Consider the following 27,641-nt stretch of genomic DNA (forward strand, 5'->3'; position numbering starts at 1 on the left):
ACTCTGTCAGATCACCGATCTGATAGGAGTGCAGGCTGCTTCACAGTGCCTGCTCTGAGCAGGCTCTGTGAAGCCACCTCCCTCCCTGCAGGACCCGGATCCGCGGCCATCTTGGATCCGGGCCTGGAGCAGGGAGGGAGGGAGGTAAGACCCTCGCAGCAACGCGATCACATCGCGTTGCTGCGGGGGGCTCAGGGAAGCCCGCAGGGAGCCCCCTCCCTGCGGGAAGCTTCCCTGCACCGCCGGCACATCGCGATCATCTTTGATCGCGGTGTGCCGGGGGTTAATGTGCCGGGGGCGGTCTTTGACTGCTCCTGGCACATAGTGCCGGATGTCAGCTGCGATAGGCAGCTGACACCCGGCCGCGATCGGCGGCGCTCCCCCCGTGAGCGCTGCCGATCGCATATGACGTACTATTGCGTCCTTGGGAAGTAAAGCCCACCCCACATTGACGCAATAGTACGTCTAATGGCAGAAAGGGGTTAAATTATTTAAATAATTTAAAAAAAACTGCGTGGGGTCCACCCCTCTATTTATGAGAATCAGCCTCTGTGAAGCTAAAATGGGTGCTGTGTTTGTTATTTTTAAATGAAAAATAAAAAGTGTTTTGTTTTGATTTCTAATGAAATACTTTATACTGTGTGTTTATTTACCATAGGATTAGTAATGGGTAAGTGTCTTATAGATGCCTCTCCATTACTAAGCCGTGTATTCCTCCTAATGTCTGTCTGCTGTTATTCCACATTTCAATGATAAATCAAATATATTACTTGGGTATGACCCAAGATATACATATACCTAGAATCAATTTTCAGTTGGAAGTCGGACATTTAAATTTAGAGCATAGATTTGTTCTTTATTCTCTCGAATACAACTTTATATTTCTGGTTGCAGTTGAGTAGACATGGATGGTCTGGTCTGGCGGGTTCAGCCGAACAGTTACAAAAAGTTTGGGTTTGGGTACCAGAGTAGTATCCGAACTCAGACCCCGTTCATTTGAATTGGGGGCCCGAACATCCAGTGTTTGCCACGCTGTTATGTGCGGCAAACACCGCTTCTGATCGACAGTAAAATCATTACCACCGGTGAGACAGCCGTGGTTCCAGTGCTGTCAAATGATCAGAGGTAAAAAGCGTTAGCTGATGGGACTACTGCTCCCATCAGCCTACACCTGCTTACGCTAATAACCGTGAGAGCAGGTGGCGGCTAATGGGAGTATTCATCATCCGGTGCCTGCACTGTAAGTAGGTAATTTAAAAAAAATAATGGTGTGGTTTCCCCCCCGTATTTTTGATAACCAGCCAGGCAAAACTCACAGCTGAATAGAGCGGCCCCCACTCCAATTTTTTAAAATTATTTAAATAAATAAAAATACTGCATGAGTTTTCCCCCATTTTTGGCAACCAGCCAAGCTTAGGCAGATAGCTGAGAGTTTGTATAGATGCTTCTTCATTACTAATCTGTGGGCTTGATGTCACCGGACAATACAAAGGTGACATCAACAGTACAAATATGAACCCCACTTGTCACCGCTACTGGGTAAGAGGGAAGAACCTGGCAAACGCCAGAATTGGCGCATCTAATAGGTGTGTTTTTTTGGGTGGCTGCTGGCTGCTATTTTTAGGCTGGAGGAGCCTATATCAATGGCCCCTTACCAGCCTGAGATTACCAGCTCCCAGCTGTCTGCTTTAGAAAGCATGGTTGTTAAAAATCGGGGAGACTCCATGCCATTTTTTTAAAATTATTTAAATAATTTAAAAAAACAGCGTGGGTACCCCTGTGTTCTTGATAAACAGCCTTGATAATGCTGACTGCTGATGGTTGCAGCCCCCAGCTGTCAGTTTTGCCTGGCTGGCTATAGAAAATACAGGTGAACCCACGCTGGTTTTTTAATTTATTTTTTATAGCGCATGCAGGCGGCTGATGAATACTCCCATCAGCCGCCGTCTGCACTCACTGTTATTAGTGGCATCAGGTGTAGGATGATTGGAGTAACAGTCCCATCAGCTGCCGCCTTCTGTCGCTGTTATCAGTTGAATATAACTTTCATCATTCTCCCTCTGATCGCCAGCAGGGCAGGGGAGAATGATGAGAGCCGTCTTCAGCACCGGGTGTCGGGGAACAGCGCTCACTGTGCAGCTTCTTCTCTGACGCTGCTTGGTGCTTGTCACACGGATGACATCCCAGTCTGTTATTTTTGTGCACATGTGCCGGACTTATTACTGCCCGTGCTGGAAAAAAAAATGGACATGTCAGCGTATTTTGCCCACGGACACATGGTCCGTGGAAACAGACGTTCACAGACTGGTATATGTAAAAACTGGCACCACACTTACTGGATACACGGACGTGTGAAAGAGGCCTTGTATGAGCAGCTTAAAACAGGTGTAGATGAAATGATATTTGAATTATGTTGGACTAGCTATTTGGCGAAACAGCAACAGGCAAATTGATTTATTTTTAATAATTCCAGAACATACATAAAAATGTATGAGTGAGCAAAACTGTTTGTGACCAAAAGCAGAACACACCTTCCCGTCATGCTGTGCTAGGTGACCATCCATACAAGAAGCTTGTACTCTATCATTGTCATGTCTTATAACATCAAGATTTGTTCCATTTCCATTTTGCAGGTGGTCATTTTGTCCCTGTATCGGAGATTGTTTCTGTTGGCGAAGCCGAGATTGATGAGAAATACTATCAAGGCATGCAGTGGAAACACATGTGCAAACCTCATGCATTTACAGGTAGACATATGTTCTGAAAGATTCACAGACTAGGTATAATGGTCTAGATGCTTACAATTTTAATTTACCGATCTTTATATTCAACTGTCACATGCACATACAGTGGGGAAAATAAGTATCTGATACACTGCTGATTTTGAAAGTTTTCCCACCTACAAAGAGTGGAGAGGTCTGTCATTTTTATCACAGTTACGCTTAAACTGTGATGAGAGACAGAATCTAAAATAAAAAGCAGAAAACCACATTGTATGATTTTTAAATAATGAAATTGCATTTTATTGCATGAAATAAGTATTTGATCACCTACCAACCAGCAAGAATTCTGTCTCTCACAGACCTGGTGGTTTTTCTTTAAGAAGCCCTCTATATTACAGACCTCTCTATGCTTTGTGAAAAAGTGTACAAAATCGGCAGTGTATCAAAAACTTATTTTCCCCACTGTACATACATACAGGTGTGTATGTATATATAATATAATTATCATATATACAGTACAGACCAAAAGTTTGGACACACCTTCTCATTTAAAGATTTTTCTGTATTTTCATGACTATGAAAATTGTACACATGTGGAATTATATACTTAACAAAAAAGTGTGAAACAACTGAAAATATGTCTTATATTCTAGATTCTTCAAAGTAGCCACCTTTTGCTTTGATGACTGCTTTGCACACTCTTGGCATTCTCTTGATGAGCTTCAAGAGGTAGTCACCGGGAATGGTCTTTCAACAATCTTTAAGGAGTTCCCAGAGATGCTTAGCACTTGTTGGCCCTTTTGCCTTCACTCTGCAGTCCGGCTCACCCCAAACCATCTCGATTGGGTTCAGGTCTGGTGACTGTGGAGGCCAGGGCATCTGGCATAGCACCCCATCACTCTCCATCTTGGTCAAATAGCCCTTACACAGCCTGGAGGTTTGTTTGGGGTCATTGTCCTTTTGAAAAATAAATGATGGTCCAACTAAACGCAAACCGGATGGAATAGCATGCTGCTTCAGTATGCTGTGATAGCCATGCTGGTTCAGTATGCCTTCAATTTTGAATAAATCCCCAACAGTGCCACCAGCAAAGCACCCCCACACCATCACACCTCCTCCTCCATGCTTCACGGTGGGAACCAGGCATGTAGAGTCCATCCGCTCACCTTTTCTGCGTCGCACAAAGACACGGTGGTTGGAACCAAAGATCTCATATTTGGACTCGTCAGACCAAAGCACAGATTTCCACTGATCTAATGTCCATTCCTTGTGTTCTTTAGCCCAAACAAGTCTTTTCCGCTTGTTGCTAGTCCTTGGCAGTGGTTTCCTAGCAGCTATTTTACCATGAAGGCCTGCTGCACAAAGTCTCCTCCTGTCAGTTGTTGTAGAGATGTGTCTGCTGCTAGAACTCTGTGTGGCATTGACCTGGTCTCTAATCTGAGCTGCTGTTAACCTGCGATTTCTGAGGCTGGTGACTCGGATAAACTTATCCTCAGAAGCAGAGGGGACTCTTGGTCTTCCTTTCCTGGGGCAGTCCTCATGTGAGCCATGTTCTTTGTAGCGCTTGATGGTTTTTGCCACTGCACTTGTGCACTTGGGGACACTTTCAAAGTTTGCCCAATTTTTCGGACTGACTGACCTTTATTTCTTAAAGTAATGATGGCCACTCGTTTTTCTTTACTAAGCTGCTTTTTTCTTGCCATAATACAAATTCTAAAAGTATCTTCAGTAGGACTATCAGCTGTGTATCCACCAGACTTCTGCACAACACAACTGATGGTCCCAACCCCATTTATAAGGCAAGAAATCCGACTTATTAAACCTGACAGGGCACACCTGTGAAGTGAAAACCATTCCCGGTGACTACCTCTTGAAGCTCAACAAGAGAATGCCAAGAGTGTGGAAAGCAGTCATCAAAGCAAAAAGTTGGCTACTTTGAAGAACCTAGAATATAAGACATTTTCAGTTGTTTCATACTTTTTTGTTAAGTATATAATTCCACATGTGTTAATTCATAGTTTTGATGCCTTCAGTGTGAATGTACAATTTTCATAGTCATGAAAATACAGAAAAATCTTTAAATGAGAAGGTGTGTCCAAACTTTTAGTCTGCACTGTATATGTATTCTTTCTGTTATATGTCTATATATTTTTATATTCAACAGTCACATGCGCATACAGTGGGGATTATAAGTATTTGATACACTGCCGATTTTGCAAGAATGGAGAGGTCTGTCATTTTTATCGTAGTTACACTTAAACTGTGATGAGAGTCTAAAAATAAAAAGCAGAAAATCACATTGTATGATTTTTAAATAATTAAATTGCATTTTATTGGATGAAATAAGTATTTGATCACCTACCAACCAGCAAGAATTCTGGCTCTCACAGACCTGTTAGTTTTTCTTTAAGAAGCCCTCTATATTAGAGATCTCTCTATGCTTTGTGAAAAAGCATAGAAAATCGGCATTGTATCAAATACTTATTTTCCCCACTGTATACATCTAAATTCTGTTGAAGTCCAGTCATTTGTATGGAAAATTATTATCAACCTAACAAGCTACAGCTATGGAACGTCTCCGTGGGATCTCCCATCTTTCTGTAGGGGGCTACTCTGTTGTTGTCCGCTACTTGTCCTGTTTTTCAATCACTTGACCAATGTGGCATATGACTAGCTGTTGTAGTCAAATGATTTAGAGTGGCGTACTATCATAGGGATTTAATAAACACCTAATTTTAGTGGCATCACCGTATAAGAAACAAACCATTGAATGGACCTGAACATGTAATTTTATATTTAAAGGGTTTTTCCACTACTATTTGACCACTTTTCAAATGTCCTAGCTCTTCATAACAATCTCTTTTGTAATATACGGTACTTTCATTACATGCGCTCTTCTGTGAGCGCATCTTAGGGTGTGTCACACAATCCTTGCTAAGATGTCCTGTTAATCATTTAATGGCAGCTTCAACCCTATCAAGGGCAGAGTGATTTGCCAATTCTGTCCCTAGATGGGGGCCGGATGTAACACACAGGAAGTTGTGTTTTGCATGTCCACGAAAGATTATTTGAACCTCATAGAGTGGCATTAGTAGAAAAAGCACAAATAATTAAAGTACCGTATATACTCGAGTATAAGCCGACCCGAGTATAAGCCGACCCCCCTAATTTTGCCACAAAAAACTGGGAAAACTTATTGACTCGAGTATAAGCCTAGGGTGGAAATGCAGCAACTACCGGTGAATTTCAAAAATAAAAATAGATCATTATTTCCCCATAGCTGTGCCATATAGTGCTCTACACCATTCATATTTCCCCATAGCTGTGCCCCATATAGTGCTCTGCACCGTTCACTGTGCCCCCTAGCTGTGCCATATACAGTGCTCTGCACCGTTCACTGTGCCCCATAGCTGTGCCATATACAGTGCTCTGCACCGTTCACTGTGCCCCATAGATGTGCCATATACGGTGCTCTGCACCGTTCATTGTGCCCCCTAGCTGTGCCATATACGGTGCTCTGCACCGTTCATTGTGCCCCCTAGCTGTGCCATATACGGTGCTCTGCACCGTTCACTGTGCCCCCTAGCTGTGCCTTATACGGTGCTCTGCACCGTTCATTGTGCCCCCTAGCTGTGCCATATACGGTGCTCTGCACCGTTCATTGTGCCCCCTAGCTGTGCCTTATACGGTGCTCTGCACCGTTCATTGTGCCCCCTAGCTGTGCCATATACAGTGCTCTGCACCGTTCATTGTGCCCCCTAGCTGTGCCTTATACGGTGCTCTGCACCGTTCATTGTGCCCCCTAGCTGTGCCTTATACGGTGCTCTGCACCGTTCATTGTGCCCCCTAGCTGTGCCTTATACGGTGCTCTGCACCGTTCATTGTGCCCCCTAGCTGTGCCTTATACGGTGCTCTGCACCGTTCACTGTGCCCCCTAGCTGTGCCTTATACGGTGCTCTGCACCGTTCACTGTGCCCCCTAGCTGTGCCTTATACGGTGCTCTGCACCGTTCATTGTGCCCCCTAGCTGTGCCTTATACGGTGCTCTGCACCGTTCATTGTGCCCCCTAGCTGTGCCTTATACGGTGCTCTGCACCGTTCATTGTGCCCCCTAGCTGTGCCTTATACGGTGCTCTGCACCGTTCATTGTGCCCCCTAGCTGTGCCTTATACGGTGCTCTGCACCGTTCACTGTGCCCCATAGATGCTCCACATTAATCTGTGCTGCCGCTGCTACTGCTGCAATAAAAAAAAAAAAACACATACTCACCTCCCTTGATTGCAGCTCCCAGCGTCTCGTTCCGGCGCCTCCATCTTCCCGGCGTCTCTGCTCTGACTGATCAGGCAGAGGGCGCCGCGCACACTATATGCGTCATCGCGCCCTCTGCCTGAACAGTCAGAGAGCGCAGACGCCGGGAAGATGGAGGCGCCGGCCGGGAAGATGGATCGGCGCCCGGCGGCTGGAACGAGGACAGGTGAATATAACATACTCACCTAGTCCTGGCGATCCTCGCGCTGTCCCCTCCTGTCTTCGGCGCTGCAGCTTCTTTCTCTATCAGCGGTCACCGGCACCGCTGATTAGAGAAATGAATAAGCGGCTCCGCCCCTATGGGAGGTGGAGCCGCTTATTCATTTCTGTAATGAGCGGTCCCACGTGACTGCTGAAGAGGGGAAGAAGCTGCAGCACAGAAGACCGTGGGACGGCAGGGACAGCGCGAGGATCGCTGGGACTAGGTAAGTATACCCCAGCGCCCTCAGCCCCTCACCTGCCGACCCCACCGCTACCGTGACTCGAGTATAAGCCGAGGGGGGCACTTTCAGCCCTAAAATTTGGGCTGAAAATCTCGGCTTATACTCGAGTATATACGGTATATTCATAATTACAGATTTTTAAGTTGGAAGGTAGACTTGAGTCTATCAAGTTCAATCTATAGCTTTACAAATAGATCCAGAGAAAGGCAAAAACCCAATGTGGCAGACTCTAATGACTCCATATTAGGGGAAGAATTCCTTCCCAATTCCACATACGATGGTCAATGTCCCATCACAGACTCTAGTGCCCATTACCTGTAATATTATATTTTAAAAGGGAAGCATCTAGGCCCCACTTGGACTTTTGTAGTAAATGAACCATTACAACATCATGCGGCAGAGAACTCCATAGTCTCACTGCTCTTACAGTAAAGACTTCGACTGCGTCTGTGATTTTGATTAAACTTTCCTTCCTTAGATGTGGAGGACGTTCCCTTTGTCATGGTTGCTGGCCTTCGTGTAAAAAGATCATGAGAACGATCTCTGCACTTTCCCTTCATATTCATATATTTGTGCATTCTAATAAGATCGCCCCTAGGCCTTCTTTTTTCCAAACTGAATTACCCCAGGTTTGATAACCTGTCTCGCTATTGCAGTCCACCCTTTTCCATAGTAACCTTGGTCACTGTTCCCTACACCCGCTCTGGTTTAGGTATATTTATATATTGGAAAAGCAATTTTTATGAAGAGTTTAAACATTTGAGGGGGTCAGATACTAGTGGAAAACCCCCCTTTTAATTTCCATTGACAGTTGATGTGCAGGAAATCCGCTTATGTCTCATGTCACATGGAAACTTTTCTCCATTAACTCCTTGGGTTAGTAGGGTATAGTTCCCCTCTTCCTTAGGCCGGCTTCACACTCAGCGTATGAAAATACGGTCCGTATATTACGGCCGTAATACGCTGAAATGTCCCGAAAATAGTGGTCCGTAGCTCCTCCGTAGGCAGGGTGTGTCAGCGTTTTTTGCGCATGGCATCCTCCGTATGTAATCCGTATGGCATCCGTACTGCGTGGTTTTCTCGCAGGCTTGCAAAACCAACATACCGCTATAGAAATGATCCATGTGTCCCAAAAAGAAAAAAAAAATATATATATACTGTCTATATATATATATATATATGTCATTAGACACATATATGTATATATATTAATATTTATTCCAGCGCTATACAGCTTGAAAGCCGGTAATTCAATTACCGGCTTTTTCTTTCTCCTTCTTAAAACCCGACATGATTTGAGACATGATTTACATACAGTAAACCATGTCTTCTCTCCATTTTTTTTGCAGATTCCACACTACTAATGTCAGTAGTGTGTATCTGCAAAATTTGGCCGTTCTAGCTCTTAAAATAAAGGGTTAAATGGCGGAAAAAATTGGCGTGGGCTCCCGCGCAATTTTCTCCGCCAGAGTAGTAAAGCCAGTGACTGAGGGCAGATATTAATAGCCTGGAGAGGGTCCATGGTTATTGGCCCCCCCCTGGCTAAAAATATCTGCCCCCAGCCACCCCAGAAAAGGCACATCTGGAAGGTGCGCCTATTCTGGCACTTGGCCACTCTCTTCCCATTCCCGTGTAGCGGTGGGATATGGGGTAATGAAGGGTTAATGCCACCTTGCTATTGTAAGGTGACATTAAGCCTAATTAATAATGGAGAGGCGTCAATTATGACACCTATCCATTATTAATCCAATTGAATGAAAGGGTTAAATAAAACACAAACACATTATTGAAAATTATTTTAATGAAATAAAAACAATGGTTGTTGGAGTATTTTATTCTACGCCCAATCCAATCACTGAAGACCCTCGTTCTGTGAAAGAAAAAACATAATAAACCAACAATATACTTACCCTCCGCAGATCTGTAACGTCCAACGATGTAAATCCTTCTGAAGGGGTTAAAACATTTTGCAGCAAGGAGCTTTGCTAATGCAGGCTGCTCCTCGCTGCAAAACCCCGGGGAATGAGTCTAAATATAGATCAATGAGCTATATTTAGCTTCATTTGCGGTGAGGCGCCCTCTGCTGGATGTTCATAGATCGTGGGAAATTTCCTAGAAAGCTCCCAGGCTTTCTAGGCAAGTTCCCACGATCTATAAACAGCCAGCAGAGGGCGCCTCACCGCAAATGAAGCTAAATATAGCTCATTGATCTATATTTAGACTCATTCCCCGGGGTTTTGCAGCGAGGAGCAGCCTGCATTAGCAAAGCTCCTTGCTGCAAAATGTTTTAACCCCTTCAGAAGGATTTACATCGTTGGTCGTTACAGATCTGCGGAGGGTAAGTATATTGTTGGTTTATTATGTTTTTTCTTTCACAGAACGAGGGTCTTCAGTGATTGGATTGGGCGTAGAATAAAATACTCCAACAACCATTGTTTTTATTTCATTAAAATAATTTTCAATAATGTGTTTGTGTTTTATTTAACCCTTTCATTCAATTGGATTAATAATGGATAGGTGTCATAATTGACGCCTCTCCATTATTAATTAGGCTTAATGTCACCTTACAATAGCAAGGTGGCATTAACCCTTCATTACCCCATATCCCACCGCTACACGGGAATGGGAAGAGAGTGGCCAAGTGCCAGAATAGGCGCATCTTCCAGATGTGCCTGTTCTGGGGTGGCTGGGGGCAGATATTTTTAGCCAGGGGGGGGGCCAATAACCATGGACCCTCTCCAGGCTATTAGTATCTGCCCTCAGTCACTGGCTTTACTACTCTGGCGGAGAAAATTGCGCGGGAGCCCACGCCAATTTTTTCCGCCATTTAACCCTTTATTTTAAGAGCTAGAACGGCCAAATTTTGCAGATACACACTACTGACATTAGTAGTGTGGAATCTGCAAAAAAAAAGGAGAAAAAACATGGTTTACTGTATGTAAACCATGTCTCAAATCATGTCGGGTTTTAGGAAGGAGAAAGAAAAAGCCGGTAATTGAATTACCGGCTTTCAAGCTGTATAGCGCTGGAATAAATATTAATATATATACATATATGTGTCTCACTGACATATATATATATATATATATATATATATATATATATATATACCTATTCTATGTGTACACATTTATTCTACCTATTGGACTGTAAGCTGTCAGTGTGATTTTACTGTACACCGCACTGAATTACCGGCTTTTCTCTCTAACAGCGCTGCGTATTTCTCGCAAGTCACACTGCTTGTCCGTGTGAAATCCGTATTTTTCACGCTTCCATAGACTTTCATTGGCGTATTTCTTGCGCAGTACGGTGACAAACGCAGCATGCTGCGATTTTGTACGGCCGTAGAAAGCCGTATAATACTGATCAGTAAAATACGGCAGATAGGAGCAGAGGCATAGAGAATAATTGTGCCGTATTTTTTGCGAGTTTTACGGACGTAGTTTCTGCGCTCTTACGTCCGTAAAACTCGCAAGTGTGAAGCCGGCCTTAGGCTTTGACCTGATCCTCCTTTTGATCCTAAACGATCGTATTCCAAATGTGATATGCGAAGGCCATTATGTGGGCAAAGTAGTTTACTATTCTGTACTCAGTTATTACGTGTTACTCTGATAAATCATTTGATGTAGATGTGCATTTAACTTTTTTCCCTAGTGCACTATGTGCAGAGAATGAAGAAGCACCGCTGGCGGTGCAAAGCCGTGACGTTCTGGTGCAGTGACGAACTTCTGTGTTGCCACTGGTTACAAGCACTTAATGATGTACTTGAACAACAGAGTAAGTTCTTTTCTTTCCCTAGACTGTCAAAATCTGACTGAAATCTGAATATGTGCATGCTTTTCAATATTTTCAGCAGTAAGCCATCAACCTCAAATTCCAAAGATCCTATTGACCGTGTTCATTCTAGAAAACGACGCGTTGGGTAGAGACTTATAATAGTGCCAGGTTTAATAAATGCTAGAGATGTGTTAAGAAAAATGATGGTAAGTTTAGAGAATACTTTGCCTACATTTCCATTACACAGAAAGAGAGCAGTTTTGCTTCTTACCATCAACATTCTGTCCCTCTTCCTGCATCTCTTGCTGCTCCATCACTCTTATTTGGCATTTTAGGATTTGGAAATGCCAACAGAGGCAACAAATGTAAATAAAGTATGGCACGGATGAGTGTTTCTTCTGTATAAACATACAGTGGACAGAGCACTGTTTTCATGGCCAGGTCTCACTTTGCTGTCATATTTTCAAAGAATGCTTTATTTCCCCTCATTAGTGTGGAGACCAAAGCACTTGCTTGTCTATATAAACCCGTATGGTGGGAAGAAGAAAGGAAAGCAAATATATGACAAAAAAGTAGCTCCTTTGTTCAGTCTTGCCTCCATTTCTACAGAAGTTATAGGTAAGAAAAAAAAATTGTCATTTAATGTTCGTCTGTTTTGGTGGATGGTATGTGTTGCAAAACTTAGTGGCTTTCTGGGATTAACTTTAAAAAAAAAATTAGTTTGCCAAAGCAGCCATGATAATTATTATAATTTTCCCCACAATTTTTCAGTCTTTTTTTTTACAATTTTGGTGATCATAACGAGATTCTGTCTGTTGGCTCCCTATAATTTTGGTGTTGGGTATCCTTGTCTCCACTTCCTTCCCTACGTCCACTGCCCTCTGTTGTGCTCCACATTGCACTTTGCAGTTGCCTGGCATGAATCAGTGACATGATCTCCCTAGGCCCATTTGAGGCACATTAAGAGACACACATGTGTCTTAAGATCAAGACTCTGGGCATCTTGGTGTTGCTGAGTTCCAGTTAATTTATCCTGCTCCTCTTGAGATTCCTGTGTGTATGCCAAGTCTTTGCTGCCCGCGTGACTTCCTTACCGAATGCTTAAAGGATTCACCTCACCTGTTGAGCCTAACATTTGGCCAGCACGGTGGCTCAGTGGGTAGCACTGTTACTAAGGTCTTCTTCTGCAAGGCGTTTGTATGTTCCGCGCGTTTTTGCATATGTTCCTTTCAGATACTCTGATTTCCTACCACACGCCAAAGACATACTGATAAAGAATCTAGCTTATGAGACCCAGAGTGACATTGATGTCTGTGAAGCCTTATGAGATATGTTGGCGCAATATTAGCGAGTATAATGAATATGGCACATTATGGGCTGCATATCCAACTTACTGTCTGCCCTGACCAGATTCCAACCCCAATGTATGTTATAGTCATGGGTGGGACCTAGTGTTGCATGTCTACAGTGTATGCATGGCAAATTCTTACTGCAAAAACATTGCATTTACCCTGCCTGTTTTACGGTTTTCAACCAACATATAGCCTTTAAAAGACTGTTGTGTTTCCCAATAGGTTTAACATGCAAGGACCTTCATGTTTTGAATTCACCATGTATAATACTTAGGTAAATTATATTTATTACGTAACTATTAGTAAGCAAGAGCTTTTATTTTGTATTCATCATAGACAGTAAAGTGCTTCCTCACAGCCCACACTCCTGGGACAGACTTCATCCAGTGCTCTGTCTGATGAGATGCCTGCTCATAGATGTGGAAATAGGATAGTCTAACATTTGTCAGTTGTGCATTGTCATATGCCTGAGCCGAAATACTCATCCCTGCGATGTAAATGCTGTTATGGCAGTCGACTGTTACAGTAGCAATGACAAATGGTTAACTGTTTGCATGAATGTGCATATTAGAAACCAGCCTTGTATCCATTCAATTTTGAGCATACAGTCAAATGCCTAGAGGTTTTCCCAGCATTTAATTTCCGGAGCGTGCTTCTCTCCTGCCTCCGAGTTTTCTTCCAAGGGCCCGTGTGCTCCTGATTTGACAATTTTGACCAGCAGAGGTAGCTTGGCCTCAGCAGTATTGGAATAGCACAATCACCTTCAAGATGGCCTGCTAAAGCCATCTAGCCACCTTCAGAGCATCTCCACAGCAAAAATTTTCCAAGTGCTGCGTTCTTTGACTAGGAGATCTGCCACCAATGATGGAGCAAAGGTGGCCGGTAACATAAGGCAATGAGCATAACACAAATCTATTCTTAAAGGGAATCTGTCACCACATTTGAACTTTCTATACTATTAATATGGGCATACAGGTTATAGAATGCTGAAAAAAATCCTACCTGTGTGTCTCATATCCGATGCCTTGTTGTTGAGAAATCATCTTTTATCACCTTCACCTCAGAGACCTGCAAAAAGTGTTTTGCAAGAAGACAAAGTTAATGTCTCCTGTTCTGTTTTAGTTAGTTACATGTCCCACATTGGCAACTCCCCCTTTTATTTAAAATAATCTCGGGAGGAAGAGTTATCTTGCAGGCTCCATCCTCCCCATAGCCTGGAAGAGGTCATTGACAAATAAGAATAACGTTGATTTCTCTGTAATAAGACATCAGATTACAGAAACCAAGGTATCATTGTACTCAACTTCCTATGACCTGCATGTCCATATACATGGCTTAGGAGGGTCTGATCCCACTGACAAATTCCGTTTAAGAACAACCCTTTAAGAAATGGGAAAGAGCTCCAAAAATTACATTTTACTTTTTACTGTTCTAATTTCTTTAATTGAATCCTGGAAAAAAAATCTTTAAACACAGTGAATTCGTCTTTGCTATATGTTGACTTTGGGCATATTGATATACTAGAATCACAGCCTAGTAACATGCACATGTGCTTACTGCCTGAAGAATGGCACATAATCAGATTGTGATGGTGCTGACACAAACTCGTTAAATGCATATCTATAGATGCCATGACCAACAGCAGAGGGATTACCTGGTGATGAATTATGGAACTAAGGGGAACCAATTATGGCCCCAAGTGGTCAGTCACTTTTTGACTGTATATGTGAAGCAAATTTCAACTCTGACTCACTGTACCAATCAAGGGGAACTTTTTATTCTCCCCCCCCAAAAAAATATTGATAGAATTTTTCATTATGTCAGAAATTGCTATTATTAAAAAAAAAAAAGAGAACAGGAAATTACTATATATATTCATCTATAAGCCGAGTTTTTCAGCCCATTTTTTTGTGCTCAAAATTCCCCCATGGCTTATACACAAGTCATTGTCCTAGAAAGACGGCGTGAGAGGGGGAGCGCAGAGCAGCAGGTCACAGAGGTAGGAGCTGGCGGCTTCGGCTAAAGCCTATGCCCACTGCTAAAGAGAAATGAATATTCACTGCACTGGCAATGAATATTTATTTCTCTTACAGAGTGCACAGTTACAGCTGCAGCCGCTGGCTTCCAGCACACATCCTACTTACCTTCCCTGCACGCCCTCGCTGCATCTCGTTCCAGTGCCAGCATATCTTGTGGCTGAACGATCACTAAGTACTCATTAAGGTAATGAACATTCACCTCCCTCCACTCCCATAGGTGTGGAGTGAATATTCATTACCTTAATGACTGGAGACACATGATCGCTCGGGAGAAGAGCTGCTGGCACTGTTACAAGATGCAGCGAGGCCAGAAGGTAAGTAGGATTTTTTTTTTAATAGGAACTATGCGTACAAGGACAGGGATGTGGAGATATGCATACAAGGACAGGGATGGAGAGCCATGCATACAAAGATAGGGAATAAGGAGCTATCCATACAAGGACGGGGATAAGGAGCCATGCATACAAGGACAGGGAGTCATGCACACAAGGACGGGGATGGGGTGCCATACGTACAAGGACGGGGGAGCCATGCATGCAAGGACAGGGATGGGGAGCCATGCATACCAGGATAGGGATGATCGGACAGTGTATACCTGGCATATACTCGAGTCAATACGTTTCCCCAGTTTTTCGTGGCAAAATTAGGTTTGTCTGCTTATACTCAGGTCGACTTATACACGAGTAATTATTCTACTGTGATAAATATTTTTACATCGCTAATGTTGGGAACGTGGAATAGTAAATCCTCAGTTCTGCACGATCCCATTTGTTTTATATTCCTCCGATTTGTTGAGGTTTATGAGTTTGTAATATAATATTACATGTTTGTGTTTCACTGCAGTGAGGTTATTTTTTGTGAACGCATTGCTGTCTTTTATGGAAGGGATATGTTGCATATACTTTCCCAGTGTACAGCTCTAGGCATTGGTGGAGGCTTGTTGTTCCTCGGCTAATCATTAGTGAAGTGACTATTGGAAGGTGATGACTGAATGCCATTCACAGCTCGGGCACATTCTGTAGTTGTCACCACTAATGATACAGTGTCAGATAAATTGCAGATTGCTACTTTATTTTTATCTTTATAATTGCAGCAACATCCCAGAAATCTGGAACTGTGGTAATTATCAGCTTTGTCAGTATTCCAATATTTCATCTGCTTTCTTTCAATTCACTTTAATTTAAAGGGAATTTTTTGTTTCCTCTGCCTTCTGTGCTGGCACCAGGGGGTTCAGAGTAATTATCATAGCTGCATTAATTGAGAGAATTTTATAAATTGTTGTCTTTCAGGTCACTGTTACTTGGTTTATTTACTTAAAAAGTAGTGTAGATATATTGGACTTGATTATATTGCTTAGTTCTTGATTAGAATTCTTGTATTGAAGTGAACGCATATATACTCAAATCATCTGGTGTGAATTAATACATACCGTATATACTCGAGTATAAGCCGACCCGAGTATAAGCCGACCCCCCTAATTTTGCCACAAAAAACTGGGAAAACTTATTGACTCGAGTATAAGCCTAGGGTGGAAATGCAGCATTTACCGGTGAATTTCAATAATAAAAATAGATCATTATTTCCCCATAGCTGTGCCATATAGTGCTCTGCACCGTTCATTATTTCCCCATAGCTGTGCCATGTAGTGCTCTGCACCGTTCATTATTTCCCCATAGATGTGCCATATAGTGCTCTGCACTGTTCATTATTGCCCCATATAGTGCTCTGCACCGTTCATTATTTCCCCATAGCTGTGCCATATAGTGCTCTGCGCCGTTCATTATTGCCCTATAGCTCTGCCCCATATAGTGCCCTGCGCCGTTCATTATTGCCCTATAGCTGTGCCCCATATAGTGCTCTGCACCGTTCATTATTGCCCTATAGCTGTGCCCCATATAGTGCTCTGCGCCCCATATAGTGCTCTGCGCCATTCATTATTGCCCTATAGCTGTGCCCCATATAGTGCTCTGCACCGCTCATTATTGCCCTATAGCTGTGCCATATAGTGCTCTGCGCCGTTCATTATTGCCCTATAGCTGTGCCCCATATAGTGCTCTGCACCGTTCATTATTGCCCTATAGCTGTGCCCCATATAGTGCTTGCGCTGTTCATTATTGCCCCATAGCTGTGCCCCATATAGTGCTCTGCACCGTTCATATTTCCCCATAGAAAGCTCTGCCATATAGTGCTCTGCACCGTTCATATTTCCCCATAGAAAGCTCTGCCATTGTCGCTGCTGCTGCAGTAAAAAAAAAAAAACACATACTCACCTCTCTTGCTTGCAGCTCCCGGCGTCCGGTCCCGGCGTCTCTGCACTGACTGATCAGGCAGAGGGCGCCGCGCACACTATATGCGTCATCGCGCCCTCTGACCTGAACAGTCAGAGCGCAGAGACGCCAGGAAGATGGAGCGACGCCCGGCGGCTGGAACGTGGACAGGTGACTATGTGATACATACCTGGTCCCGGCGTCCGGCTCCTTCTGCCTGTCACAGCTGTCTTCGGTGCTGCAGTTCTTCCTCTATCAGCGGTCACCGGCACCGCTGATTAGAGAAATGAATAGGCGGCTCCACCCCTATGGGAGTTGGAGCCGCCTATTCATTTCTCTAATGAGCGGTCACACGTGACCGCTGATAGAGGAAGAACTGCAGCACCGAAGACCGTGGGACTGCAGGGGGAGCGCCAGGATCGCTGGAAGCAGGTAAGTATGCCTCAGCGCCCTCACCCGCCGACCCTGCCACCCACCTTGACTCGAGTATAAGCCGAGAGGGGCACTTTCAGCCCAAAAATTTGGGCTGAAATCTCGGCTTATACTCGAGTATATACGGTAAGAGTCCACTTTAGTTGTCGGGATGTGAAAGGATCAATTTAAGAAGAAACATTCTTGGGATAAACTAATCCTCACACAGTGTAGTAGAGATGAGCAGTCCAGTGTCCAGGTCAGTGTTACCTCGCTGCGAGCCAGGCTTTGCGAGCCTCCTCTCCAGCAGCCAGGTAACTCTGACCTGGATGCTGGACCTGAGTCCCGCAAATCGATCTGATCATCTCTAGTTGTCAGGTATTCGTTTTTGTTTTTTTAATCTAGTAAATAATTTTTGAAAATTAGTATTTGCTTGCTATGGGGGACTTCACATGTGGGAAGAAATGCTGACTTAAAACTAATAATAATAAATTTTATTTCTATAGCGCCAACATATTCCGCAGCACTTTACATTTTAGGGGGGAATTGTACTGACAAAAGACATCACAGCATAACAATAGTCACATAAATCAACAGATACCAAGAGGAATGAGGGCCCTGTTCACGAGCTGAAAATCTAAGGAAATAGGGGAGACACAAAAAGTAGATGGTAACAATTGCTTTCATTGTTCGGACCAGCCATAGTGTAAGAATCGGGTCTTCATGTAATGCTGCATGAACCGGTTATCAGCCTAAATATGTAACAGTACAGACATAGAGGGCTATTAAATGCATAAAGCATGTGAGAACGTGATACGAGGAACCTGGTTATGGTGAAAATTTTGAATGGGCAACACAGGGATAGTTAGATTAATGTGTTGAGGCAGTAGGCCAGTCTGAAGAAATGAGTTTTTATGGCACGCTTTAAACTGTGGGTATTGGGGATTAATCGAATTATCCTGGGCAGTGCATTCCAAAAAATTGGCGCAGCACGTGAGATGTCTTGGAGACGGGCGTGAGAGTTTCTGATTATTGACGACGTTAACCTCAGGTTATTAGCAGAACGGAGGGCAGTGGTAGGGTGGTAGATTGAGACGAGGGAGGAGATGTAGGGTGTTGCTGAACCGTGGAGTGCTTTGTGGGTGAGAGTAATAAGTTTAGATTGAATGCTGGAGTGGATGGGTAACCAGTGCAATGACTGGCACAAGATAGAGGCATTGGTCTAATGGTTGGTGAGGAATATGATCCTGGCTGCAGCATTTAAGACAGATTGGAGAGGGGAGAGTTTAGTAAGAGGGAGACAGATTAGAAGAGAGTTACAATAGTTACAATAGTCCAGACGAGAATGAATAAGGGCAACAGTAAGAGTTTTTGCAGAGTTGAAAGTAAGAAAAGTTCGAATTCTAGAGATGTTTTTGAGGTGCAGATAACAAGAGCGAATCAGTGATCGGATGTGGAGCCTGAATGAAAGCTCTGAATCAAGTTTGACCCCAAGACAGCAGGCATGTTGCTGGGGTGTAAAAGTAAAATCACACATAGAAATGGCAATGTTGGGCATAGGTAGGTTAGTAGAGGGAGGACACACAAGGAGTTCAGTTTTGACAGGTTCAGTTTCAGATGGAGGGAGGACATGATGCTGGAGACTGCGGTAAGACAATCACTAGTGTTTTCTAGTAATGCAGGCGTGATGTCAGGAGTAGAGGTGTATACTTGGGTATAATCAGCATAGAGATGATACTGGAAACCAAATCTACTGATTGTTTGTCCAATAGGGGTAGTATACAAGGAGAAGAGGAGGGGGCCTAGGACTGATCCTTGAGGAACCCCAACAGTAAGGGGAAGATGAAAGGGGAAGGAGCCAGCAAAAGATACAGTGAAGGAGCGGTCTGAGAGGTAAGAGGAAGACCAGGAGAGAACGGTGTCCTTGAGGTCGATGGAGCAGAGAATAGTGAGAAGGAACTGATGATCCTGTGTCGAATGCTGCAGGGAGGTCCAGGAGAATTACCATGGAGTAGTGAAGATTAGATTAAGCTGTTAGTAGATCATTAGAGACTTTAGTGAGGGCAGTTTCAGTAGAGTGTAAAGAGCGGAAACCAGATTGAAGAGGGTCGAGAAAAGAGTTATCTGAGAGATAGCGGATAAGACGTGAGTGGACCAGGCGTTCGAGGAGTTTAGAGATGAAGGGAAGATTAGAGACCAGTCTATAATTAGTGGCACAGTTTTGGTCTAGGGATGGTTTTTTAAGTAATGGATGTATGATGGCATGCTTAAATGACGAAGGAAAGACACCGGAAGAGAGAGAAAGGTTGAATATTTTTGTTATGTGAGAGGAGACAGCAGGGGGAATGGACTGGAGAAGATGTGACGGAATGGGGTCAATGGTGCAAGTGGTCGGGCGAGAAGATGCAAGGAGCCTGATCACTTCTTCTTCTGTGACTGGTTCAAAATCAGAGAGTGAGCTAGAAGCAGTGGGGGAGGGAGAACAGTGCATAGTATGAAGGGATTGGGAGAAAATTTCCTGTTGGAAATGGTCAATTTTTTCTTTGAAATAATTGGCCAGATCATCAGGGCGGAAATCCGTAGGTATGTGCCCTTTATATGCATGTGTCTGTATGATGGTGACATGTATGCACACATGTCTGTATGTATGTATATGCCTCCCATCTTCATGCGATGACGTCCTCTTCTTATCTTCCTGCTGCGGCTCCTGCGCAGGCGTAATTCTCTGCTTTGTTGATGGCAGAGCAAAGTACTGCAGTGCACAGGTGCCGGAAAAGGTCAGAGAGGCCCAACACCTCGCACAGCAGTACTTTACGCTGCCCTCAACAGGACAGACAAAGTACGCCTCCGCAGGAGCCGCGGCATGAAGACAAGAAGAGGACGTCATCGTATAAAGATGGGAGTCGCCGGACCCGGACCTGCAACGCCCATCAGACCCGAACCGAACTGGGACCGCCCCTGGGTGAGTATAATCTAAAGGTACCTTCACACTGAACAACATTACAACGATAGCGATCCGTGACGTTGCAGCGTCCTGGATAGCGATATCGTTGTGTTTGACACGCAGCAGCGATCTGGATCCTGCTGTGACATCGCTGGTCGGAGCTAGAAGGCCAGAACTTTATTTCGTTGCTGGATCACCCACTGACATCGCTGAATCGGCGTGTGTGATGCCAATCCAGCGATGTGTTCACTGGTAACCAGGGTAAATATCGGGTTACTAAGCGCAGGGCCGCGCTAAGTAACCCGATGTTTAACCTGGTTACCATTGTAAATGTAAAAAAAAAAAGCACATACTTACATTCCGGTGCCTGTCACGTCCCCGGTGTCCGCTTCCCTGCACTCCTCCTGCATCCTGTGTCAGTGCCGGCCGGCCGTAAAGCAGAGCACAGCGGTGACGTCACCGCTCTGCTTTACGGACGGAGCTTACACAGGATGCAGGAGGAGGAGTGCAGGGAAGCGGACGCCGGGGACGTGACAGGCACCGGAATGTAAGTAGATGTTTTTTTTTTTTTTAAATTTACAATGGTAACCAGGGTAAACATCGGTGTTATGATCTGGTGGCCTAGAAGCAGCATGAGACGGACTCTGGAGAAGGTGGTCCCTGTACTGACCGCAAACCCTGAACCTAGCAGCGCAACTAGAAGTAGCCGTGGGTGGTACCTAACACTCCCTAGACCCCTCGACACAGCCTAAGAACTAACTTCCCCTAAAGACAGAAACAGGAAACCTATCTTGCCTCAGAGAAAATCCCCAAAGGATAGATAGCCCCCCACAAATATTGACTGTGAGAGGAGAGGGAAATAACATACGCAGACATGAAATCAGAATTTAGCATAGGAGGCCATACTAGCTTAAAAGAAAGAATAGAACAGAGTACTATGCGGTCAGTATTAAAACACTAGAAAATATCCACCACAGAAAATACAAATCACCACATCTGACTAAAGACATGTGGAGGGTATATCTGCATCTCCAGAGACACAGCTTGGCTGCAAAAAATCCTTCACAGACAAAGCTGGACAAGACAGAACATGAAAATGCACAGAACTATAAGGTCCACAGCAGGTGGACAGCAAAAACAAAGCCAGGACTTATCTTTGTAGAAAAGCACAGCAAACAGGAGAGACCAGAAGGGAAGTGAATCCTCCAAAAACAATGGACAACTGGCACTGACTAAAGGATCAAGCAGGACTAAATAGCTGAGTCCAAATTGAACACACCTGATGAATGCTGCGATCCACAGACAGCAGCACTACCACTCATAACCACCGGAGGGAGCCCAAAGCAGAATTCACAACAGTACCCCCCCCTTGAGTAGGGGTCACCGAACCCTCACCAGAGCCCCCCGGCCGATCAGGACGAGCCAAATGAAAGGCACGAACCAAATCGTCAGCATGAACATCGGTGGCAACAACCCAAGAATTATCCTCCTGGCCATAACCCTTCAGTTTGACCAGATACTGAAGCTTCCGCCTCGAAAAATGAGAATCCAAAATCTTCTCAACCACATACTCCAACTCCCCATCAATCAACACCGGAGCCGGAGGATCAACAGAGGGAACAACGGGCACCACATACTTCCGCAACAAAGATCTATGGAAAACATTATGGATGGAAAAAGAGGCCGGAAGGGCCAAACAAAAAGACACTGGATTGATAATCTCAGAAATCCTATAGGGACCAATAAACCGAGGCTTGAACTTAGGGGAAGAAACCTTCATAGGAACATGACGGGAAGACAACCAGACCAAATCCCCAACCCGAAGCCGGGAACCAACACACCGACGACGGTTAGCAAAACGCTAAGCCACCTCCTGAGACAACACCAAATTGTCCACCACATGAGCCCAAATCTGCTGCAGCCTGTCAACCACAGAATCCACACCAGGACAATCAGAAGGCTCAACTTGCCCTGAAGAAAAACGAGGATGAAAACCAAAATTACAAAAAAAAGGCGAAACCAAGGTAGCAGAACTAGCCCGATTATTAAGGGCAAACTCGGCCAATGGCAAGAAAGCCACCCAATCATCCTGATCAGCAGACACAAAGCATTTCAAATAAGTTTCCAAAGTCTGATTAGTTCGCTCGGTTTGGCCATTTGTCTGAGGATGAAATGCGGAAGAAAAAGACAAATCAATGCCCAGCCTAGCACAAAAGGCCCGCCAAAACCTAGAAACAAACTGGGAACCTCTATCGGACACAATATTCTCTGGAATGCCATGCAAACGAACCACATGCTGAAAAAACAACGGAACCAAATCAGAAGAGGAAGGCAATTTAGGCAAAGGTACCAAATGAACCATCTTAGAAAACCGGTCACAAACCACCCAGATAACCGACATCCTCTGGGAAACCTGAAGCTCTGAAATAAAATCCATAGAAATATGCGTCCAAGGTCTCTCAGGGACCGGCAAAGGCAGAAGCAACCCACTGGCGCGGGAACAGCAAGGCTTAGCCCGCGCACAAATCCCACAGGACTGCACAAAAGAACGCACATCCCGCGACAAAGAAGGCCACCAAAAGGACCTACCAACCAAATCTCTGGTACCAAAAATCCCAGGATGGCCAGCCAACACAGAACAATGAACCTCAGAAATCACTTTACTAGTCCATCTATCAGGAACAAACAGTTTCCCCACTAGACATCGGTCAGGTTTATTAGCCTGAAATTCCTGAAGAACCCGTCGTAAATCAGGGGAGATGGCAGAAAGAATCACCCCTTCCTTCAGAATGCCGACCGGCTCAAGAACCCCAGGGTAATCAGGAAAAAAACTCCTAGAGAGGGCATCCGCCTTAACATTCTTAGTACCAGGAATGTACGAGACCACAAAATCAAAACGGGAGAAAAACCGGGACCATCGAGCCTGTCTAGGATTCAGCCGTTTGGCAGCCTCGAGGTAAATCAGATTCTTATGATCAGTCAGGACCACAATACGGTGCTTGGCCCCCTCAAGCCAATGTCGCCACTCCTCAAATGCCCACTTCATAGCCAACAACTCCCGATTGCCGACATCATAATTGCGTTCCGCAGGCGAAAACTTCCGAGAAAAGAAGGCACACGGTTTCATCAAGGAACCATCAGAATTCCTCTGAGACAAAACGGCCCTTGCCCCAATCTCAGACGCGTCAACCTCAACCTGAAATGGAAGAGATACATCTGGCTGACGCAACACAGGGGCAGAAGTAAATCGGCGTTTAAGCTCCTGAAAGGCAGAAACAGCCGCGGAGGACCAATTCATCACATCAGCGCCTTTCTTCGTCAAATCGGTCAGAGGTTTAACCACACTGGAGAAGTTGGCAATGAAACGACGATAAAAATTAGCAAAGCCCAAAAATTTCTGAAGGCTCTTCACAGATGTAGGCGGAATCCAATCATGAATGGCCTGAACCTTATCCGGATCCATTTCTATAGATGAGGGAGAAAAAATGAAACCCAAAAAAGAAACCTTCTGCACTCCAAAGAGGCACTTTGACCCCTTCACAAATAAAGCATTATTACGGAGGTTCTGAAATACCATCCTGACCTGTTTCACATGAGACTCCCAATCATTGGAAAAAATCAAAATATCATCCAAATATACAACCATAAATTTATCAAGATAACTCCGAAAGATATCATGCATGAAGGATTGGAACACAGATGGGGCATTAGAGAGTCCGAATGGCATCACAAGGTATTCAAAATGGCCTTCGGGCGTAAATGCAGTTTTCCATTCGTCACCCTGCTTAATACGAATAAGATTATATGCCCCTCGAAGGTCAATCTTAGTAAACCAGCTAGCCCCCTTAATCCTAGCAAACAAATCAGTAAGCAAAGGCAAAGGGTATTGAAATTTGACCGTGTTCTTATTCAAGAGGCGATAATCAATACAGGGTCTCAAGGAGCCATCCTTCTTGGCAACACAAAAAAAACCTGCTCCCAATGGTGAAGAAGATGGCCGAATATGCCCCTTCTCCAAAGACTCCTTAATATAGCTCCGCATGGCGGCATGTTCTGGCACAGACAGGTTGAAAAGTCGGCCCTTAGGGAACTTACAACTTGGAATCAAGTCAATAGCACAATCACAGTCCCTATGCGGTGGAAGGGAACTGGATTTGGGCTCATCGAATACATCCTGGAAATCTGACAAAAACTCAGGAATTTCAGAAGAGGGGGAAGAGGAAATTGACATCAAAGGAACCTGATCATGAACCCCCTGACAACCCCAACTAGTCACAGACATAGATCTCCAATCTAACACCGGATTATGTACCTGTAACCATGGAAAACCCAGCACAATATCATCATGCAAATTATGCAACACCAGAAAACGACAATCTTCCTGATGGGCTGGCGCCATGCGCATGGTCAGCTGTGTCCAAAATTGAGGTTTATTTTTAGCCAACGGTGTAGCATCAATGCCCCTTAAAGGAATAGGGTTCTGCAAAGGCTGCAAGGGGAAACCACAACGTCTGCCAAATTCTAAGTCCATTAAGTTCAGAGCGGCGCCTGAATCCACAAATGCCATGACAGAAAATGATGATAATGAGTAGATCAAGGTCACAGATAACAGAAATTTAGGTTGTATAGTACTGATGGTAACAGGACTAGTGATTCTCTTTGTACGCTTAGGGCAATCAGAAATAACATGAGCAGAATCACCGCAGTAAAAACACAACCTATTCTGACGCCTGAATCTTTGACGTTCAGCTCTAGACAAAATCCTATCACACTGCATAGGCTCAGGGCTCCGCTCAGAGGACAACGCCACGGTGTGCACAACTCTGCGCTCGCGCAAGCGCCGATCAATCAATGGCCAGAGACGTAGAATCACTCAGACCAGCAGGCGTGGGGAACCCCACCATAACATCTTTAATGGATTCACAAAGACTCTTTCTGAAAATTGCCGCCAAGGCATCCTCATTCCATTTAGTCAGTACAGACCATTTTCTAAATTTCTGGCAATACGATTCTGCCGCTTCTTGACCTTGACACAGGGCCAACAAGATTTTCTCAGCCTGATCCACAGAATTAGGCTCATCATACAACAACCCCAATGCCTGAAAGAAAGAATCAACATTAAGCAAAGCAGGATTGCCAGTTTCCAGGGAAAATGCCCAATCCTGTGGGTCACCACGCAGCAGAGATATGATGATTTTAACCTGCTGAATTGGATCACCAGAAGACCGGGGTCTCAATGCAAAAAACAGTTTACAGTTATTTTTGAAACTCAAAAATTTGGATCTATCACCAAAGAATAAATCAGGAGTGGGAATCTTAGGTTCTAAGGCAGGAGTCTGAACAATATAATCTGAAATAACCTGTACCCTAGCAGCAAGCTGATCCACCCGAGAAACTAACTCCTGAACATTCATGTTATTACTAGATTCCGTAGCAACCCAGAGATTAAGAGGGAGGAAAATACAAAACAGGCTAAGGAAAAAAAATGGCTCAAAACCTTCCCTCCCTTCTTCTGAGATGCAATTAACTCATTGTTGGCCAGTTGTACTGTTATGATCTGGTGGCCTAGGAGCAGCATGAGACGGACTCTGGAGAAGGTGGTCCCTATACTGACCGCAAACCCTGAACCTAGCAGCGCAACTAGAAGTAGCCGTGGGGGGTACCTAACACTCCCTAGACCCCTCGACACAGCCTAAGAACTAACTTCCCCTAAAGACAGAAACAGGAAACCTATCTTGCCTCAGAGAAAATCCCCAAAGGATAGATAGCCCCCCACAAATATTGACTGTGAGAGGAGAGGGAAATAACATACGCAGACATGAAATCAGAATTTAGCATAGGAGGCCATACTAGCTTAAAAGAAAGAATAGAACAGAGTACTATGCGGTCAGTATTAAAACACTAGAAAATATCCACCACAGAAAATACAAATCACCACATCTGACTAAAGACATAGAGGGTACATCTGCATCTCCAGAGACACAGCTTGGCTGCAAAAAATTCTTCACAGACAAAGCTGGACAAGACAAAACATGAAAATGCACAGAACTATAAGGTCCACAGCAGGTGGACAGCAAAAACAAAGCCAGAACTTATCTTTGTAGAAAAGCACAGCAAACAGGAGAGACCAGAAGGGAAGTGAATCCTCCAAAAACAATGGACAACTGGCACTGACTAAAGGATCAAGCAGGACTAAATAGCTGAGTCCAAATTGAACACACCTGATGAATGCTGCGATCCACAGACAGCAGCACTACCACTCATAACCACCGGAGGGAGCCCAAGAGCAGAATTCACAACACATCGGGTTACTAAGCGCGGCCCTGCGCTTAGTAACCCGATGTTTACCTTGGTTACCCGGGGACTTCGGCATCGTTGGTCGCTGGAGAGCTGTCTATGTGACAGCTCTCCAGTGACCACACAAGGACTTTCCAACGATCACGGCCAGGTCGTTTCGCTGGTCGTGATCGTTGGAAAGTTGCTGAGTGTGACAGTACCTTAACTTGTTTTTCTTATTGTTCAGGATACATCGGGGGCTTATCTACAGCATTACAGAATGTTGTAGATAAGCCACTATGGCGGTGGCTGCAGCTTATGGCAGAAAATTGAGGTGACAGATTCCCTTCAATGTTTGACTATGATGGTGCAATATGTTAGCATTTAGTGCCCCACTTTAAACTTTTGCCCAGGACCCCACATTGTCTAAAACCGGCCCTGCTTATATCTTGTTTCTAGTCGCTTACCAAATATCTAAATATTAAGGAAGACCTGTCAGCATTCCAAAAGTGACAAAATTTTGTTATTTTATTCCCGCTGTTCTCCTTAGCAATCAATGTTTTTCTCAAATCTGCCATACAGTTTCAGAGATAAAGGCCTATTTATTTAGTGCTAGTTTTTATTGTCTTTCCAATTGGGCAGTGCGTTCAAAGAATCCCGTGAGCCATGCCCCTTTGGTAAAGACCATAGAACTTAGTACTAAATAAAAAGGCTCACATCTCTAGAACTGTATGGCAGATGTAAAAATAAAAAAAACAAAAAGCCGTATATTCAAGGATGCAGAGGGAATAAAAACAGCAATACTTTTTAGCCTTTGACTGGTTCTCTGTAAATATATCATAAATCATTATTACATTAATATTCCCCATTATGTTCTGTACCAATACCGTACCTCCAGTCTCTTCCCTATTATCCCGTAGAATGTAAGTCCGCAAGGACAGGGTCCTCTCCCCTCTGTACCAGTCTGTCATTGTAAAATTATTTTCTGTTAACAATATCTATAGCCCTGTATGTAACCCCTTTTCTCATGTACAGCACCATGGAATTGATGGTGCTATATAAATAAATAATAATATCAGAACTTAAGGCAAAATTACATGTA

General features: G+C 44.2%; 1 protein-coding gene across 2 annotated transcripts in view; it reads left to right on the plus strand.

The window, feature by feature from the left end:
* The window catches only part of CERK (ceramide kinase), a 218,523-nt gene that overhangs the window by 130,613 nt on the left and 60,269 nt on the right, over positions 1-27,641 (plus strand). For both annotated transcript variants that reach the window (XM_069764981.1, XM_069764982.1), the window contains 3 exons: positions 2,634-2,747; positions 11,128-11,250; positions 11,743-11,868. In XM_069764981.1, coding sequence (XP_069621082.1) covers positions 2,634-2,747; positions 11,128-11,250; positions 11,743-11,868 — 363 coding nt within the window. The remainder of the gene's footprint in view (positions 1-2,633; positions 2,748-11,127; positions 11,251-11,742; positions 11,869-27,641) is intronic.

This window comes from Ranitomeya imitator, chromosome 4 (assembly GCF_032444005.1).
Source record: "Ranitomeya imitator isolate aRanImi1 chromosome 4, aRanImi1.pri, whole genome shotgun sequence".
Classification (NCBI taxonomy): Eukaryota; Metazoa; Chordata; class Amphibia; order Anura; family Dendrobatidae; genus Ranitomeya; species Ranitomeya imitator.